This window comes from Anastrepha ludens, chromosome 6 (assembly GCF_028408465.1).
Source record: "Anastrepha ludens isolate Willacy chromosome 6, idAnaLude1.1, whole genome shotgun sequence".
Classification (NCBI taxonomy): domain Eukaryota; kingdom Metazoa; phylum Arthropoda; class Insecta; order Diptera; family Tephritidae; genus Anastrepha; species Anastrepha ludens.
The window spans coordinates 4,934,869-4,954,042 of record NC_071502.1 but is presented as its reverse complement, the minus strand read 5'-3'; the positions used below and the strand labels follow the sequence as shown (position 1 = coordinate 4,954,042).

The window sequence follows — 19,174 nt, the reverse complement described above, 5'->3', positions numbered from 1 at the left end:
AGAATTAGGCAATCTACAAGAAGTGAAGATAAATAATGAGCTCCATTCAAGCCTATTTTTTTGAAAATTCAGTTGTGGTCTTACCTTCTAAATAAAAGTCACATAAAAATTGTTTTAAAAAACCTCGTGAGAAACAATGTCTGCGATCCAATTTCAAAATCAAGAAGCATGGGTATGATTTCCCCATTTTCTACAGTTCTGGAGGCTGGGAAGATTTTTTTTTTTCTAACCACCCTAATTTAATGCCGATAGCCCATGCTAGTACTCTTTAATTGTAATATTACTATTGACAGTTATGTTACCAGCAAATAAATATAGAAATATATGGCTTAAAGTAGGTTGCTAGGTATGTGAAATGGTTGGAGGACCAACCTGGCACTCCCCAAGTAGCACTAAAGCGCCGTTTTGAGACCTCCAACGGGAAGATATCTACAGGCAAGCAGTGTTGTTAATGTAATGGAGGAGATTGTTGGGATCTGGGTTGGCGCACTGCTCCAAGCTGTCGAAGAAAGAAGCACCCAGTAACCCTAATCGTCTATCTGCCAAACTCGGACACTCACAGAGAAAGTGCTCAGTAGTCTCCTTCTTGGAAAGTTCCTCAAAGCTTTTTCGAGATTAAACGATAAACGTAGTTTTCCTGCATGTGTGCCGATCGTATACCCGGTTAACACAGCTACGAATTTCGAAATTGAATGGCGAGAAGTTCCCCGGTCTTTCAGAGTCCCGCGTCTATTGTACTTGGGCTAAAAGGTTTTCGAAATAGCAAACAAAGAAAAGAGCTCCGTCTCTTTTTCGCTTTCTTGAGAAGTAAGTTTTGCAATTTCCCTTTAACAACAGTGAGGGGGATGCCAATGACTGGATAGAAGACCTCTGAAACCAATTCAGTCAACTCATCAGCAATTTCATTTCTCTCTATGTTCCTATGTCCTAGAACCCAGATTAGGGAAATGTTACCTGCACACCCAAGAGATTTCATCTCCTCCTTGCAGGAGTTTACTAATTTCGTTCTGCTCTGATCGCAGCTTGACTACCGGAAAAACTATCTGAAAAATGTCTCACTCACTCCCACGTTCCCTAATATTATATTTTTGCATGCCTGCAGGATCGCAAAGACTTCGGGCTGAAAAGCACTAGCAGTATGCAGTAGTTTAAAGGAAATATGTAAATTGGCTGATTTAGAAACGACCGCTGCTCCGACTCCCGATTCCCTCTTGCAGTATTCAGCTTCGGTGCAGATTTTTCCGCCTACTTGGATAGACTGGCCTGATACGACACTTAAACTCCAGTTTGCAGATAAAGAGATCTGTATGAAGTTCGGAGAAAATGCGGTGTTAACTGCCTGCAAATGCGACCACGTCCATGTCATCTAACTTAAGCTTAAGGACAAAACTGATGTTACCTGTCATGTCCGACCGACTGTTGCAGTTCCTCCTGTCACTAAGCAGAGGGGACTGTAGGAGGCTGGTTGGATTGATGACCAGCCACTTTCTATGGGCAAAGCACATGGAAAAGGTGGGCATCGCAGACGGTGTGCACTCTGACCAGCTTGTGAAGAGGAGGATAAGACGAAGCGACCACCTTGGCTCCTTGGCACCACAAGATCTACTCAGATTTCTTCGGGGGTCGAGTAGATTTAAATAAAATTAAAAATGGAATGCGAGTGTAGTAACATGGACTTAATTAATGTCTGAGTGCTGCACTTGCTAGTTGCCTGGACGAAAACAAACAAAAATCTTAAGCTCTGGAGAAAGTTTTAAAATATTCAAAAAATGTTCATCAAAATTTCCAATTTTTAAGAAGAATTTTTTGAAAAATTAGCGGTATGCAGTTTTGTAACCCACAAAATTTTAGTAAAATTTGCATATATATTTAAAGCAGCGCAAGATTCGCGTTTATTTTTGATATTTTTCGTTTTATTATATCAGTGTTCCGCATTTGCTGGCATAAAAAAAAATTTGTTGAAAAAATTATTATAATACACCGGCAAAGAAATTATTGAAAATCAGCGCGAATTTCGAATCACTGAAAAAAATTTAATGAGCTACAAAGCTGCGCACACAAATTTTGTTTAATTCTGATTAAAAAGCTGGAAATGAAAATTGTACGAATTTTTCAAAATATCGTACACTGTTTAGAATCATGGATTAATGGTTCTTGTTGTAGTATGACCCGTATTTTTATATAGAAAAATAAAATATTTAAACATTGAGAAAGTAGTCGAAACTTTGCAATTTGTCGGACTGCTATTAATGTGAGCGCCTCTATATGGATGTGTGTTTCAATTAGAAGTAATTCATTAGTTTTTGGCATTGAAGAGATAAACCAATATTTCTATCAATAAATACCATAAATGTTTCAAGCTTTAGAGAAAATTTGTAAAAAAATATTCCATTTAAAAAAAAACTCTCTCTTTGGCTTACATTGGGTGAGCGGCAATGTTTTTCGTATGTGTTGCCCACACTGAGCAACCGGAAATGCAGCAATTCAGCAAAAGTAACACATTCTGAAACGTAGAAACGTACCGCCAACAACCGGAGTACATTCATACCTTGTCCATAAAATATTACACATACATACACACATACGTATTTGTTTACGGCTGTGGTCTGTGGCAACAGCACAAAAAGAGTAACAACAAAAAAGACCAACAGAAAAGTCCAGCTGAGAGTCAATGGAAAAAGTTACAAGCCGATAACAAGCCGAAGCAGTGAAAAAACAAATATGTGGAAGGAAATACGGAAAAATTGGTAATAAATAAGGCAACAACAAATATCTGCTACACCAGCACTGTAAAATGTATAAATCAAGGATTTAATTCGTTAGTTAGTGGCATGAGAATATCAGCAGTTACGTCTGACAGGGCACCCTAATTAATAGACATATTTTTTTAAAACTACATTTTTCGTTTGAGGATGACGGAGGAAAGAGGGTGTGCATATGTCTTCCATATGAATTATTGGATATGGGTAGCTTGGATTCTTTGGACTTTTTCGATTGCAGATGGTGAAATCATTTCAAGCATTAAGAATGAGAAGTAGGAATTTAATTTTAATTATTTTAGGTGCATACACTGCGTTATATAACTATAGCGCCTGGGCTTATTGACAAATTTTCAAATTTATTTATTTTATACAAATTTATTTTCATGAAAAATAATTTCTGACACCTCAACCAAACAACTATGAAAATTAGAAAAAAAAGTCAAAAATTCACCAAAATTTCACTCTAAAAAATCTCGAGTTGCACTTTTATGGCCCATTGAATTTTTATAAAAAAAAGTGTATGCTACAAATAGCTGAAAAATCGCATTAGGTTAGGTTAGGTTGACCTGGCTGGCTGAGAGCCATCACATAGACCTATTGTTGCTTAGTGGTACCAAATGGAGCTTGACACTTACGTGTCCTTGTAGTAGGCTTCTTGTAATAAGCCTGCGTCTTTTGAGAATCTAAGTAATCTCTGAAGCTCTAACCCCGAGAGGCATTCTAACCTCTCATATTGTAGAGCTCCTAAACATTTTATTCGGGTTCCAGCTAATGCAGGGCAAGAACATACAAGGTATTCTAGAGTTTCCTTCTCTTCTAGTTCATTGCAAAATCTGCAGCTATCATTTTTTGCAATTCCCATCTTGTATGCGTGTGCCGCTAACAAATTGTGGCCTGTCAGTATACCTACGATAGTTCTGCTTTCCTTTCTAGGCGGGGCTAGTACGAATCTGACGTATTTTTCTGCACTCTGTGTATACATGATTTTCGCGGTTTTACAAGTGGCTAGATTATTACACCTCCTGTTATCCGTGTTTTCATGTCCGCAGAGATGTCATTGTAGATCATCTTTCAGAGTTGCAGTATATCGTTTTCTTGTTCGAATTGTATGTGAACAGGGCTTTTGGCATTTTCATCTACAATTTCGTTTCTTGCAATGCCCTTACATATGAAATTTTAAAATAATACGCCCTTGCTTTTTTATAATTTTGGCTGACTATTGATTATTGCAAATACTAGGTACATAGTATGTAAAAATCGGTTAAAGCCAAAAGGCCTTTGGTTTTCTGGTTTTTGCATAAATTCTGATGCTAGGCATTGAAAAACCCCAAACTATCCTTTCTTGGCTTTTAACGTTTGTTTTTGACTACTTTCATTTAATACGAGGAAGTTCACACGTAAGAAAATCGCTTCTACACTTCAAACGAAATTTCGGAAGTTATAGATTTTTTCAAAACCCAGGAAAAATTAGAGTGATAAATATAAACACTAAAATCATAAATAAAGTCGTGGTAAATTTTATTAGGAAATATAAAGAAATAGATGAGAAAAAACGCTAATATAGAAAGTGTAAAAAAAAATTATATGCGAATAGTCATCTTTAAACCTTTAGCTTTTTAAACCAGTCCCTCTCCCAAGTTGAACGACTGTTTTTCCTCTTCCTCTCCTCCCTTCATTTCACGCACAAATAAATACCATACATTGTAATCATTAATTTTTTTCCACGCTCCATATTCACTCAGCACTGAACAACATGGAACTAAAATCGTTAACAAATCCACACGTGAGTGACGAAATGAGTCTCAACCAACAGTTTAGACTTGTTTCCCGCATGTGGCCTGTTTTATTTTTGTGAGTCGTTTCTTCGCCATTTTTCTAAGTTTGTGCTTCTTCTTCTCCAGCGAGCAGTGAAATCTCTCTCTCTTGCAACTGCAGTGTTGCCTAGTTTTGGATACAAAAAATCACTAAATCGCCCATTTATAGAGAAGAAAATACCAAATTTTTATTGAATTACTTAAAGAACTTTACATGCGTCACAAATTATATTTACTGCGTGGGTTTTTTTTTAAATAATGAGTTATGATTATGTGCAATAAACTGTATTGAAAAATCCTTGAAATCAATCCTTGTATTTAAAACTTATGGTAAGATAATATAATTTCTTTAAAAAAGGCCGAAAAACACTTTTTTGTTATATTTAAGGTTATATAACAAGATAAGGTACTCCTTTTTCAAAAAAGTCGTCATGGTTTCTTCAATATTAGCTGTTTTTTTTTTTTTTTTTGTATACACCCCTTTAATTCGTGTTCAGTACATTCTTTTTTTAAAACTTACTAAACGATTTTAAATGTTAAGAAGATCCAATATATTGTTTATCCCCAAAACGAGCACAAAATTAGATTTGCACTTTCAAAACTTAAAATTTTATAAGAAATAATAAATGTTCAATAGCAATGAAAACTTTAAGCCCTTTTTTAATTATAAATTTTTTTTTAACTTACATTTTTGGTGGTGGTATCGTAGTATCTCCATGCAATCTTTGGAACAACAAACCCAAAACTGTGCTAAAATTTCTAAAAAGCCTAACACTCTAGGGTTACAAAATAGGCCTTTCACAATAGATCAGCTCTGGTCGCAGTGCGTAATGGCCTTCTAATAATAATAATAATAATACATTTTTGGTAGCTTCAAATTAAAAAAATAAGCAAACACCAAAATCAAAAATTTTCGCATTTTGCACTAAATATATTGCGAAGCGCAAAGAGTTGGGAACACTGCACAACTAGGCTAGTCAGACGTCACGCGCTCTCTGATAGGCGCCACCTCTTTTCTATCACTCTTGAGGAAATTATATATTTTCAGTTAACCCTTTAATTAATTATCGCCCTATATAAGCAGAGATAACGAATCGAAATTTTACGACACAGATTGTTGTAGATCTGTTTTCTTAGTTTTTGCCCATTTTTTCTGAAAGGATCAAAATATTGTAATTATTGAAAGAAGAAATAGATTAATATGTTCCAAGAAGATTTTTCTCGCTGTACTTCTCATAAAATAATTCAAAATATTTTTCACCATACATTTTTGGATCTTGTGATTCCGTATGCTGCATTTAATAACTGCTCCGCTTGCGTATAAAGTTAAATACTTAACAACACATTTTTAAAAGAGAAAAAGCAACAATTTGTAGTTTTATTTGCATTTTTCAGGATATTTAAAAATTCGACGAGATAAACAGTTAGTTTCAGACTCATCTATCGAGGTAAATAATACCTCCTCAGCTCTGTTTATTTCTAACAGAATTATGTGGTTTATTATAATTGAGTACGCACTTTCGCCGTTGTTATACGAGTATGTCCATCGATAGGCGTTCTTGTATTAATAGTGGTGTTCATTTACTGAAACTAAAATAAAACAACAACAACAAAAAACATATACTCGCATGAACAAACGGCTCAGCATAGTTCTCTTCATTTTTTCTCCATCTCCATAAGAGTCAACACTACATCAACAACACCAACATTAACACCTACATGACTGGTGCCTTGTTTTGTATTGCGTATGCCTTAACAGCAGTAGAGCCCTCTCATTTGTGATTTGCAGCAGCGCTGTTATGTGTGCATGTATGTTAGCTTACCGAAATTTCAAATAAAATCGGTACAGCCGCCATCGACTTTGCGAACAAAAAAAACAGCTTTCAAAATATACGCATAGTATCGTTAAGTAGATAATAAATCCTAAGCCAAAAAAATCTTGAGCAGGGAGCAAAGGTCGACGACCCTTTGGTCATAATTAAATTATTCTTTATGTAAAAAGAAACAAGAATAAAAATAAGATATAATATAATGTTAACACATATATATACTTTTAAATAAAATATTTTTTTAAATTAATTACTTCCATTATAAATTAATATCTGTTAGTATTAACAATAAGTAAATATTATTGGCTATGGTGGTATTTAGTAGCATAAATTTCTATAATTAGATTTATATTAAAATACGAGCAAGATCAGTGGGAGTTTTGCGCTTTAGTCTTCTTGGTTGATGTTCCATTCCCGGTATTAGCCTCAGTTTTAGTTTCTTGTGCAAGATAGAAGTTTAGTCGTAAGATATGCTTCTGCTGCTTCTCTTTACTATTTAAATGACTGTGTCTATGCCGAGGTCGTGGTGAATATCGTGATTTCTTTTGTACCAATCTGCGTTCTTAGTATCTTAAATTGACTTCTCTGTATAATTTGTAGGTTTTATTTACGGAAAGATCCCCATATTTTTTGTCCGTATGTCCATGTCGGTCCTATTATTGATTTATGTATATATAACCCTTTTTTTTATCAACTACTGAATAGTAGAAATATAACCAAATGCGTATTTGCTTTCTTTTGATCTATCTCACTCTCTCTCTCTCTTACTCACACTTTTGCAGATGAAGCTTTACAACCGCAATTTCGCCGTAGGCGAACGCATCGAATATATGGGCTGGGTGAATGAGGGTGTCATCAACAACAACATCTCTTGGCAGAGCTACAAGCCACGCTTTCTGGTACTGAAAGGCACTGAAGTAATGCTCTTTGAAACACCACCGGTAAGTGCACAATCGAATAGGCTCGCAAATAGAAACGTAGAAATATGAAAAAAAGTTGTGAATTTCATTAGAAGGCAACTGACCCAATTTCTTTATTAACTTAGTTTTGCTGCACAGTTTTAAACAAAATTTTAAGCATTAGTATGTATGGAGTGCAGCTATAAAAAAAACTTATATATTATGTTGCGTTCATGCGGATTCATGCAATCATATGTGCATATGCCCGTATTTTATTTAGCATATTTCTCTGATTGAAGCAAAAGCGAAAAAACGCAATAAACCACTTGCTTTTGCTGACACATTTTTCGCTCCGTTATGGCCATATTGAAAAGGAAGTGAATTCAAAATTCCAAATTTGACGGACGGTGAATGTTTACGCTCAGCGATTTGCGTTCCATAGCTGTGGCAAATCCATCGGCAACAAATCCATGCATTTTTGCCACCTGCACCATTCCACTAGCAACTACCGACAATAACAACAACGTGTGGTCGACTACGCTGTTGAAAAAACTGAATCCATTTTACAACAAAAAATGATAAAAACTGCTATAAAAAACTGATATGCAAATTTTGTCCTCTTTAAAGTGCTACGTAGCTACACATGGAGAACAATTGGACGTAGAGGTAGTGAATCCGTTGCCTGCAAGCAATCATGCCGTGCGCTTCCGGCGAATTTGATAAATTCATATTTTATACGCTTTAGCTATATGCATTTTTTTGTTTTTGTTTTTCTGTTTGTTTTATAGATTCCACTCGCTTTCGGTTTATTTGACAAACGAGCGAAGCATAAAGCTTCTATTTCATAGCAATTACTTTTAAATCTTTCATATAAAATCAACAGGAACGGCAAATAAACTGATGTGAGGTTATCTGAAGCCATTATTTATCGGATTTTCGCATACTCTCAAATATGGAAATTGTGTCATGTTAATTTATTGACAACCGGAAATCAACTTTTTTTTTGTATATCACTTGGTTGAATGCACAAATTTACTGATAGTATTTTTATGGGCCCAGTTTATTACAATACGACCTTCACGACTAAAGCATATTTTAATGCCGATTTTTAATATGTAAAACAATAAACTGAATCAATACCTTTGAAAACTCTTTTCACAAGAAAGTGCGACACCAAAGCCGACTGTCTTTAATGGGTTTCAAACTATTTTTTTAGTTATCTTTATTACAGCTTAAATTAGGCGCCTTCTTTTCGCCACTTCTCTGCTCGCTATGTCTGGACTTTGCTTACTTGACGAGAAATTTGCATGTGAAAGCAACAGCAAAGTTATCGCGCAAGATTCACCGCTATCGAGTACGATTATACCTCATAAAACTGGTATAGCTCACTATTTTGAATACTACCAACTCCATTTGAAGACAGTTTCACTAGACGGTGTTTATACAGGGAGATTTTTTTTTCCTCGTAATAGCAGGGTAGCCCAAAGAACCTTGACAGTGACAGCCTCTCCCCTAAGTTGTTGTATACCCTACCCTACAGATTCATTTCACCAATTATAAAAAATGTCCCACAAACTCAACTTAATAATAAGATGCAGGCACAAATTTCAAGTATTCGAAGTATCGTATGGTCGTGATCGAGCTGAAAATGGACTTAGATTTCAGTTTTATTGTTACTGGAGCAGCACAAAATGTGACCCTGATATTTTTGGAGCAATGCCGCTGAAGAGGCAGTCCATGGCCGTCGGGTCGTTAAGGCAACGCAGCGCCGACTGTCACTACAACTCTAAATTCTGCTGAAAATATTCTCATATCGATTGCATTACCCTTAACTTGAGCCATAAGCTACGTTAAGTTTATAAATTTCAAAGCGCAAGCTAAACTAATTTTGTGCTTGTCTTAAATATACAGCACGCGCGTTGTTTGAAGAGGGGACAAAGCGCCAAATCCTTTAACAATAAAATAATATAAAAAATAATAATAAAAACTTAAACAGATATTATTCTGATACTGGAAGACTAAACCCCATTCTAGCAGGAATTATTGGGTATTGCAATAAGTTTGCGGCCTCGTAAAGACGTGTCACTGCTGATACTATTTTTGTGTTCGCTCTGTAATATACTGGCGGTTTGAAGGTGTATATGAGAGGTCTTGATCGCAGTAGTTGACATTCGTTTGAAGCGTAAATATCCCTTTTCATCTGACGTCAAAAATGTCTACGTACGTCCCGAAAAAGCAACATTTGCGGGAAGTCATGCTTCACTATTTTTAAAGAAAAGTGCAGCTGAAACGTGTCGTATATTCATCAATATTTACGGTAATTACGCTCCATCAAATATAACTTGTAGAGAGTGGTTTCAACGCTTCCAAAGTGACAGAGTCGACGTGAGTGATAAAGATCGCGAAGGGGCACCGCAGAAATTCGAAGATACTCTACTACAGCAATTATTGAATGAAAACTCATGTCGAACCCTTGATGATACGTCTAAAGAGTTGAATGCTGACAAATCAACCGTCGGTAAACGTTTGCACGCGATAGAAATGGTCCAGAAGCAGGTAACTGAGTGCCACATCAATTGAAGGAGTGGGACATCGAGGGACGTTTGGTCACGTGTGAGATGCTTGGGAAGGTTTTCTGCATCGCATTGTCACTGGCGGTGTAAAATGAATCTAAGCGTCGAAAATGTTGGAGCCTGCCAGGTGAACGAGGTCCGTCGGCAGCGAAAAAAAGTATTCATGCTTCAAAGGTTATGTCGCGCATTTGGCGTGATTAGAAGAGAGCCATCTATTATGAACTCCTTAAATCATCTGAAACCATCACCGGCGGTCGTTACCGACTGCAGGTGATGCATTTGAATCGAGGTCTCAAAGAAAAGCGGCCGGAATGGGACGGTCGACATGACAAACTGATTTTGCTGCATGAAAACGCCAAGTCACACGTTGCTAAATTGGTCCAGAAATATTTAGAGGGACTGAATTGGGAAATTTTGCCCCGCCAGCTGTATTCCCCAGACGTTGCACCTTCGGATTACCAACTGTTCCTATCAATGCAGTCAGCCCTTAATGGAGAGCGATTCACTTCTTACGAGAGCATCGCAAACTGGCTCAATGAATGGATCAAGTCAAAAGAACTTGAATTTTTCGTCAGCGGAATTCAAAGGAGCCCATGACCGACCGATGATTAAGTGAAAAGCGATTCAAAATAGAACTTTTTATGAAGCCACGCACGTACTTCTTAGTACAGCTAAGAAACGTACTCGTATTTTTAATCGATATCCTAACACGAATCCGTTCCTGGTGCCAATTTGACTACAGCCTCGATTTATTTTCTGCGAAAAATGTAAAGCTCAAGGAATATTTTTTTTTTGCATACTGCATTTATTTTACAATGCATTTTGATTTGACTTCTCTTACTTTTTCGCTTTTTTTAATTATTCAATTTAAGGGGGAACACCGCTGTGATTTTTCCAAAAAAATCGATTTTTTTTTTTGCATTTTCTTAAAGTAAATATATTCAAAAATAAAATTTCAACTTAAAATCTTGAACATTGACGAAGTTATACTCAATACCCCAATGAAAACTTTAAACGCGTTTTTCTCAAAACGACTTTTCTCGAAGACTTATAAACTGATTTAAATTTTTTTAATTTTTGTACATGTATTGGCTACAGTCGTATGTAGCCGTTATTAAAAGTTCCAAAAATTAGTATTTCTTCAAGCCTTTCGATGACAAAAAAAGGGTAAAAACACAAACTCATTTTTTAAACCTGCACAAAAAAAATATAAAAACCGCCACGTACGACGATTGCCATTGATGTATAGATTAAGAATTTTTTTGGGTTTTTGATTTCAGATGATTTTTCACCGCTGTATTGTGGCCACCAGGGTGCATCAGTTTTTTATGACGTCATTGCATTAATATTAATAACAGTTGGCATTTTTAATAAAAATGTGTGTCAGTATAGTTGAATATATGTTAGATAAATTATAATTCGTCCGATTCTTAAATAATCATCCCTACTTATAAAAACAAATTCATGAAAATCACTTAATTTTGACGCGTTCACAATGGTGTTCTATTATTGTAATTTTTTCTTTTTTCTGTTAAGTCAAATTGACATTTTATATCTAGTACTGATGCGTATTAAAAATTAAAAGTTTTTTTTAAGTTTGCGTAAGTAGTTTTATAGTCCCCCAAAGCGCAAGCTAGAAGTGGCTCAAAGTTCTCCTTGATATTTGAAAATCTTACCCCCTATTGGCGTTGCGTATTTGCTCCATATAGAAGAGAAGCGCAACAACTTCAAGAAAAAAAATTATAAAAATATATTGGATTTCCTAGCAACTTTAAACTTGCACTTTATGATACTTAAATTTAATGAGCTTTAAAACTTCGTACCCAATTTGTTTGTGTTTTTGTTTGTTTTTGTGTTTTTTTGTTTTTTTTTTTTTGGTTTTTGTTAAACTCTAATTAATATTTTACAGAAAACTTGTTCCCTTTTTCTAATCTATACTATAAAGGTGAATGTCTGTACGTTGTCCGCGCATCACTATGAAACGACAGCACCAAATGACGTAAACATTTTTATCCATTAATATTTTCACCCAATAAAGGTTATAGGCATGTTTTTATGATGGAACTCCCTTCCCACAGCCCCCAGGTCGCACCACCACTCTCATTCGTCACTAATAATCGAATATTTGCTTAAATTTAATCTAAAAAATCTTAGTTTTTCCTATTTCCTACTATTTATAGCACACTCTAGACTTCATAGTCCGCATAAGCTGTTCAACTATGACCCAAATGCAAAGTTCAAAAACGGTTTGAGATAGAAAATTAATAAAAATAATTTTGCTTGATATTTTTCTGATTGGTTGTTTTGATTTTATTCAACGACACCCGCAACGGATGCCGGGTATTGTAATATTATGGTTATTAATAAAAAAGTATTTTCTATGAAACTATTGTTTGTAATTCTTTTATATACATGTTCTAAATCCCTCAAAACTACTCCTACGCGAGCGGGGCCGCGGGTTAAAGCTAGCTTTTATATAAAGTTTGATTGGATTTGGCTTGGATTTCCAGGATTTTTTGTTAAACTTTTATAAAATAAATTGGTGAGCATTAAAACTAAAATAAAATAAAATAGTCAAAACTGGTTAAAATATTGAGGTGTTACATATTACATATTTCGCAGGCTGTATACGGCATTTCGCATTGTCTCTTCCGCATATATTTTGTTGTTTGTTTGTTTTCGACCCAAATATTTTAATTCATTTATTCATAGCTTCAAATTCAAAATTGCGCTCAGAATTACGACAAAGTATTGCATAGCGACAACCATAAAAAAACGTATGATCTTATGAATTAAAAATGCACATATGTATGTATGTATATTAAGGTGGACTTATAGTTTATGGAGATTTTTTTTTAATTATTATTTTTTTTTTAATAGATTAGTAATGAAATGCTGCCTTTATAAGTAAGAGTTAATAATAATCATAAACTAATATCTTTATAGTATAAACTTTTGGGTTGCTCCCAGGCTAATCAAATATTGAGAAATAAACGAAATTTTGCACAGCTGCTCATATATCGAAGATTTTAAATCTTTTACTTGTAACTTGTTTCCAACTACAGTACTAAAGCAAAAGAATACTAATTTTAACAATATTAGTAATGCAAATAATTAAACCCTAATGACAAGGTTGTCACTGAAAGTCATTTTAAGTTACCTTCGAAGGCAATGAAAACGGCTTGAAATTAATCTTTATACTAACAACAATCAAAAGTGAATACTCGTACAAGTGATTTTATAAAATAATACACGCATGTACGTACATACATAATTTGGGAAGTGAAAATGAAAAGTTTGAATTCAACTTTTATTATTTTGCACCCTTTCCTCGTGTCTGCAGGTCTGCCAAAAGCGATTTAAAAAACTTCCCTCCACCCTATTGTGCATATGTATGGGTATTTTTTATGGCTTTGTTTAAATATAAGTAAATGCGTACATAAATTAATGAGTATAAGTGGTTAGCTACATGCTCACACAAGCGTATTAAAAACATGAAAACTTGAGCACAAACATCTATCGCCTGGCTGTTAATCCCACGCACGTCACTCATACGCCACGTAGTACGGCATGCAAATGCTGCTCATTAAAAGTGCACCCAAACTCAGCAACGAATTTCAGTTTATGTTTATTTTTTGCATGTTTTTAAAGTGGTTTGTGTGTGTGTGTGGGTGTGTGCTTACAGTTATGCTTTCCATATATAATTAGGAAAGCGGAATGATGCAAACCATAGTTTTGTACTTCTTGTGCTCAGCCATTCTCGCTGCTGCACACGCCCCAGTAATAAGTGCTGAATTATGAAAGCATATTGTGCAGTATATTTTAACATGGCCATAATTGCAAATTTAGAGTTTGAAATATGAGTAATTGAAAGTAAATAACATATTAATATTAAACGTGAAAGCTAATTAAAATATTGAAAATATTTTTATTGGAAATTATACGTATACAGGTACATTTGGGTACAGTTTTGTGCATAAACTAAGTAAGTTAATTAAGTGCTTCTAGCGAATGGGTTATTTTAATGTCAAAGTATTCGACTACTAGAGAGAAATTACTAGCAGGCCAGAATTAAATAAATAATTGTAGGTATTAAATTCAAAAAAGGACGAACACGTTGGATCTCGCCCACACCGAAACCCGTTAGACCAAGCCAACACTATTCGCATCGTAGTAGAACAATCAGTTGAGTGGTGCTCCCCGCTTTGCATGCTGTTCGTAGACTTTAAGAAGACATTCGTCGACACAATCAAACGAGACTCAATATGGATGGCATGGAAAGGGAGAGAGTGGAGAAGAAGTTCCCACTAAGACAATCCGCCTCAACAGAGCCCTTTACGAGAGCTCCGAACTGGCAGTGCTTCACAATGGCAACATCAGCGACGCATTCACAACCAACACAAGCACAAGGCAAGGTTATCCTCTGCCGTGCATTATCTTCGCCATCGTCTTAGACGACGTCATAAGCCAATTGGCACTGCACAAAAGAGGTATGGTATGGAGTTTCACCAGACATCTTGAGCACCTGATGACATCTGCCTCCTCTCTCACAAACTCACTGACATGCAAACGAAGGCGAAAAGACTAATCACGCTGGCACACCCTGACGGACTAGAGGTCAACATCGCCAAGACCAAAGGGAGTCAGCCACAATAAAGCACGCCCGATGATGGTTGACGGGTACCTGGTGGAATTTGTCGAAAGCTTCTGCTACCTCGGTTGCACTATCACGACAGACGGCGGATCAAATGAAAATGTCAACTGCAGACTCAACAATACGGCTTTGCAAAATGACGTAGCTCAACACCAGCAGCGCCGCCAGAATTGGGAAAGATTTCTCCGAGCTGTTTTATACCAAACGAGGTTTCAGACAGGATGACTCGCTGTCGTGTGACTTCTTTAATCTGATGCTGGAAAAGATCATGCGCGCCGCAAAACTTAATCCCTCAGGCACAATTTTTTATAAGAGCGTATGCCGATGACATCGGCATCATCGGTCTTAACAACCGCGCTGTTAGTTATGCCTTCTCCAAACTGGATAAAGAGGCAAAGCGAATGGGTCAGGGGGTGAACGAGAACGAAGTACCTCCTGTCATCAAACAAACCGTCGACGCACTCGCGTATCAGCACCCACGTTTGATGCAGTTATGATTTCGAGGTTGTAAAAGACTTTGTCTATTTAGGAACCAGCATTAACACCGATAACAATGTCAGCCTTGAAATCCAACGTAGAATCTCTCTTGCCAACAAGTGCTACTTTGGACTAAGTAGGCAACTGAGCAGTAAAGTCCTCTCTCGACGAACAAAACTAACACTCTACAAGGCTCTCATCATGCCCGCCCTAACGAATGGCGCAGAAGCGTGGACGATGGCAACATCCGAAGAAGCGACGCTTGGAGTGTTCGAGAGAAAGATTCTGCTTAAGATTTTTGGACCTTTGCACGTGGCAATGGCGAATATCCCAGGCGATGGAACGATGAGCTGTATGAGCTTTACGGCGACGTAGACAGAGTGCAGCGAATAACGATCCAGCGCCTACGTTGGTTTGGTCATGTAGTTCGAATGGATACAAACGCTTCTGCTCTGAAAGTATTCGATGCGGTACCAGATGATGGTAGCAGAGGAAGAGGAAGGCCTCCTTTGCGTTCGACAGATCAACTGGTGAAGGACTTGACTTCACTTGATGTGTCCAACTGTCGCCGATTAGAACGAGAAAGAAATGACTGGCGCGCTTTGTTAAACTCGGCCAAAATCGCGCCAATTAAGAGGAAGAAGAAGGCTAAACAAAGCAAGTGGGCACTGGACTGGAACCCGGTAGTGAGGAGAGGTGCGGTCGACCAAGGATCACTAGACGAAGGTCAATGTTGGGCGAACTAGCCGATCCCGACATCACATGGGACGACGCAAAAACAGGAGCCTAGAACCGTGTACGGTGGAACACTCTTGCCGAGGCACTATGCTACCGAACAGAGTGTACAAGTATATAAAAATATATATAAAAGAAAGTAAATAGACGAGGTACTAATTTCATAATTATCGGAACGGAAAATTTTCTGACTAATCTTAAGCTCCAGGGTAGTTGATTAAGCGTGACTACGATTCCATTAATCCCATACTTTTATCAACATTTTTTACGATTGGCCTACCAGAACAATTTGTTGGAATCATCGCTTTGCTACTGCATTCGATACTGCACAGAGTCCATAAGCAGCACAGTTTCCCTTCGATCACCTACAGGGCTGCCAATATTCGACGGACCCATCTGGCAACCCTGTATCTTTTGACAGAGACGTCAGATCGCTTAATGACATAGCGCGTTGGAAGCGTCAGTCCAAGCAGATTTTTATCATGGAACAGTACACGCCACGCGAGCGATCCCAAATTGTTGAAATTTGCATTCAAAAAAGAAGTCAATTGTGAAAACTCAACGTGCGTATAAAAAATTAAATAATGTGAAAAGTGCGCCTTCTAAGAACACCATTAAACGTTTGTATGAAAGTTTTTCGACTGGTGATGCTCTTTTTAACCCAAAGAGGTCAAATCAAAACCGACCAAGGCGATCGGATGAGAATATTGCTCTTGTACGGGCCAGTGTTGAGACGTCGCCAAGGACATCCCAAAATCGCCGTTCTCAGCAGTTGGGCATTGCTCGGACCACTTTACAACGAATTATCCGCATTGATTTGCATTTATTCCCGTATAAGATTCAATTGACGCAAAGATTGTTGCCTGCGGACAAGCCTCGTTGGTTGGAATGGGCACAAAGAGTCATCGAAATCCGTCGGGTCCGTCGAATATGGGCAACCCTGTACAAATTTTCACCTTGCGCGTAGCTGTGCTGAAAAATGCACCAAATTTTCTGCTTATTTACAGCATTAACGGGCAAAGAGTTCAAACTAAAGCATTTACCACTTTGGTCTTTTCTCGATTTTCCAATTACGAATAAATTAATTGGGCTTGAGCTCGTAAACTCATCATGAATTAGCCTATTACATGTTGTTTTTTTGTTTTTGTAGTTTAGTAATCAAATGTTGGCGCCGCACGCCGAACCTATCAATTAGCCTCGTATGTACGTATGTGAAATGATTATGTTTGCTTAAATTATTTATTACAAAGTGTGTACACGTAAATATTTGCGCACAACACAGCCGGCAGCGAAACGTATAACCGAAAAATCGATCGATTTTAGTTCGCAAAAAAATTCCATTTTCAGTTTAATTCCCCGCACTGCTGCACATGAAGGTGTATTATTTGTTGCCTTTGCTGCCTTTGTTAACTCTTATTTTTATTTTTTCACTCCTTTGTGGTAAAACGTGCCTTTATTTATTTATGCAAATTCGTGCGTACTTCTACCTGCAACTCTGTCTGTGTGCACGCACACTCGGTTGTGTGTGTTCGTATTTTTTTTTGGTGCTTTCATGTTTTGGCATTTGGCGCAGCATTTCATGATGGCGCACATATTTACAGATCGGTGAATGGCCTCTGACGACGCGACAGGAGCATCAACACCAATCACGCTTCGCGGCTTCTATGCGTATCAACGTTAACACTGTGGCTTTTGTCGGCGCCACTTTGGGCATAACTGCATACGAACCACCTGTCACCTGCGTGCTGGTATTGATCCTTCATGGCGCCATTGTGCAGGCAGCAGGTTAAATGCGTGTTTTTAACACCTGCCCTCACTGAAAAGCTTTTTTACCAATAATATTTGTTTGTATTGCTCGGAAATATGCGACATTCTTTCACAAGTCTATGTGTACAATAAGTATGCATATTTACGCACACACACACTCAAACACGTGTACAAGTGGCGAGTAAATTTGAATGCCACCAGCATTTTATACGCGGATCGCATCTTTATGCTGTCTTTCCCAGGCATTATTTCTCCTTGTCATTTATCCACTTTACTGCGATTACATGCGACTCGCGCTCATGTCGCGCCGCTATTATTCCGTAATTGATGTCATGTTGTCGTTCTGAAATCTCCTTTTAAATTTATTGAAGGCATCCTTTTCACCGCTGTCACACAAATTCTTTGTCGCATTAGTGATTGCTTTGCGGTCCTTAAAGAAATATCGCAAAACTTCGGCTATTTTCAGCCAATTTAGAGAAAATCTTTTAGTTGTTTTTATTTTTTTTTCTTCGCCTTTAAGTTCGTGTGCCAAAATATTTAATAAGGACAACTTCATCTCCAGCTTTCCAGCTTCCGACCTGGCTTATGTTGCATTGAATGCTTTCTACGGTTATGTTTTGCCATCACTCAAATTGGATTCAAAATGTCAAATACTCAGAAAGCAGGTTAAATGTTGTCTCACACCACGATTCCATAAATGAGTAATGATTCAATTATTCAATTATTGAGTCCTGGTCTCGCACAACTTTGTGATATTTTTCATGGCACCGTTTGACAATTTATTTATTTCTCATTTAATTTTCATCATTTATTAATGAAAATATATTGGGTTGGCAACTATATTAAGTAATTGCGGATTTCACTCATAGATGGCTTCAGTTGAATTTTTAGGTTTCCAGTTGTACTACGACAAATGTAAAACACATTTTGTTATTTGATAGTTGGCAATTCAGCTATCAATTAGTAAAAAAAGTTTTTTAATCGGTTGTGTAGTTTTGAAAAATGGAACATTTTCGTCATATTTTCCTTTTTTATTTCCGCAAAGGGAAAACCGCATTGCAAGCTCAAAAAAGTTATGTGGTGTTTATGGTGACGAAGCCTTAAAAGAACGGCAGTGTCAAAATTGGTTTGCCAAATTTCGTTCTGGTGATTTTTCACTCAAAGATGAAAAACGCTCTGGTCGTCCAGTTGAAGTTTATGACGACCTAATCAAAGCAATAATCGATTCGGATCGTCACAGTACAACACGTGAGATTGCAGAGAAGCTTCATGTATCACATACACACATGCATGGAAAATCACTGAAGAACTCGACACATGGGGGTTCCTCACGGACTGAAAGAAACGCATTTAACCAACGCATTAACAGCTGCGATTTGCTAAAGAAAAGTAATGAAAATGATCCATTCTTAAAACGACTGAAAACTGGCAATGGAAAATGGGTTGTTTACAACAATATCAAACGTAAAAAATCGTGGAGCAGGCCAGGTGAACCAACTCAAACAACATCAAAAGCTGATATTCATCAAAAGAAGGTTTTTTTATCAGTTTGGTGGGATTTCAAAAGAATTGTCTATTTTGAACTCTTACCACCCAACCGAACGATCAATTCTGATGCCTACATTGAACAACTAACGAAATTAAACAATACAGTTGAAGAAAAT

The 19,174-nt window shown here is 37.0% G+C and overlaps 1 protein-coding gene across 2 annotated transcripts in view; it reads left to right on the top strand.

Moving 5' to 3' along the window:
- Positions 1–19,174, top strand: part of LOC128866683 (gamma-1-syntrophin) — a 157,645-nt gene that overhangs the window by 97,575 nt on the left and 40,896 nt on the right. For both annotated transcript variants that reach the window (XM_054107588.1, XM_054107587.1), the window contains one exon: positions 7,188–7,346. In XM_054107588.1, coding sequence (XP_053963563.1) covers positions 7,188–7,346 — 159 coding nt within the window. The remainder of the gene's footprint in view (positions 1–7,187; positions 7,347–19,174) is intronic.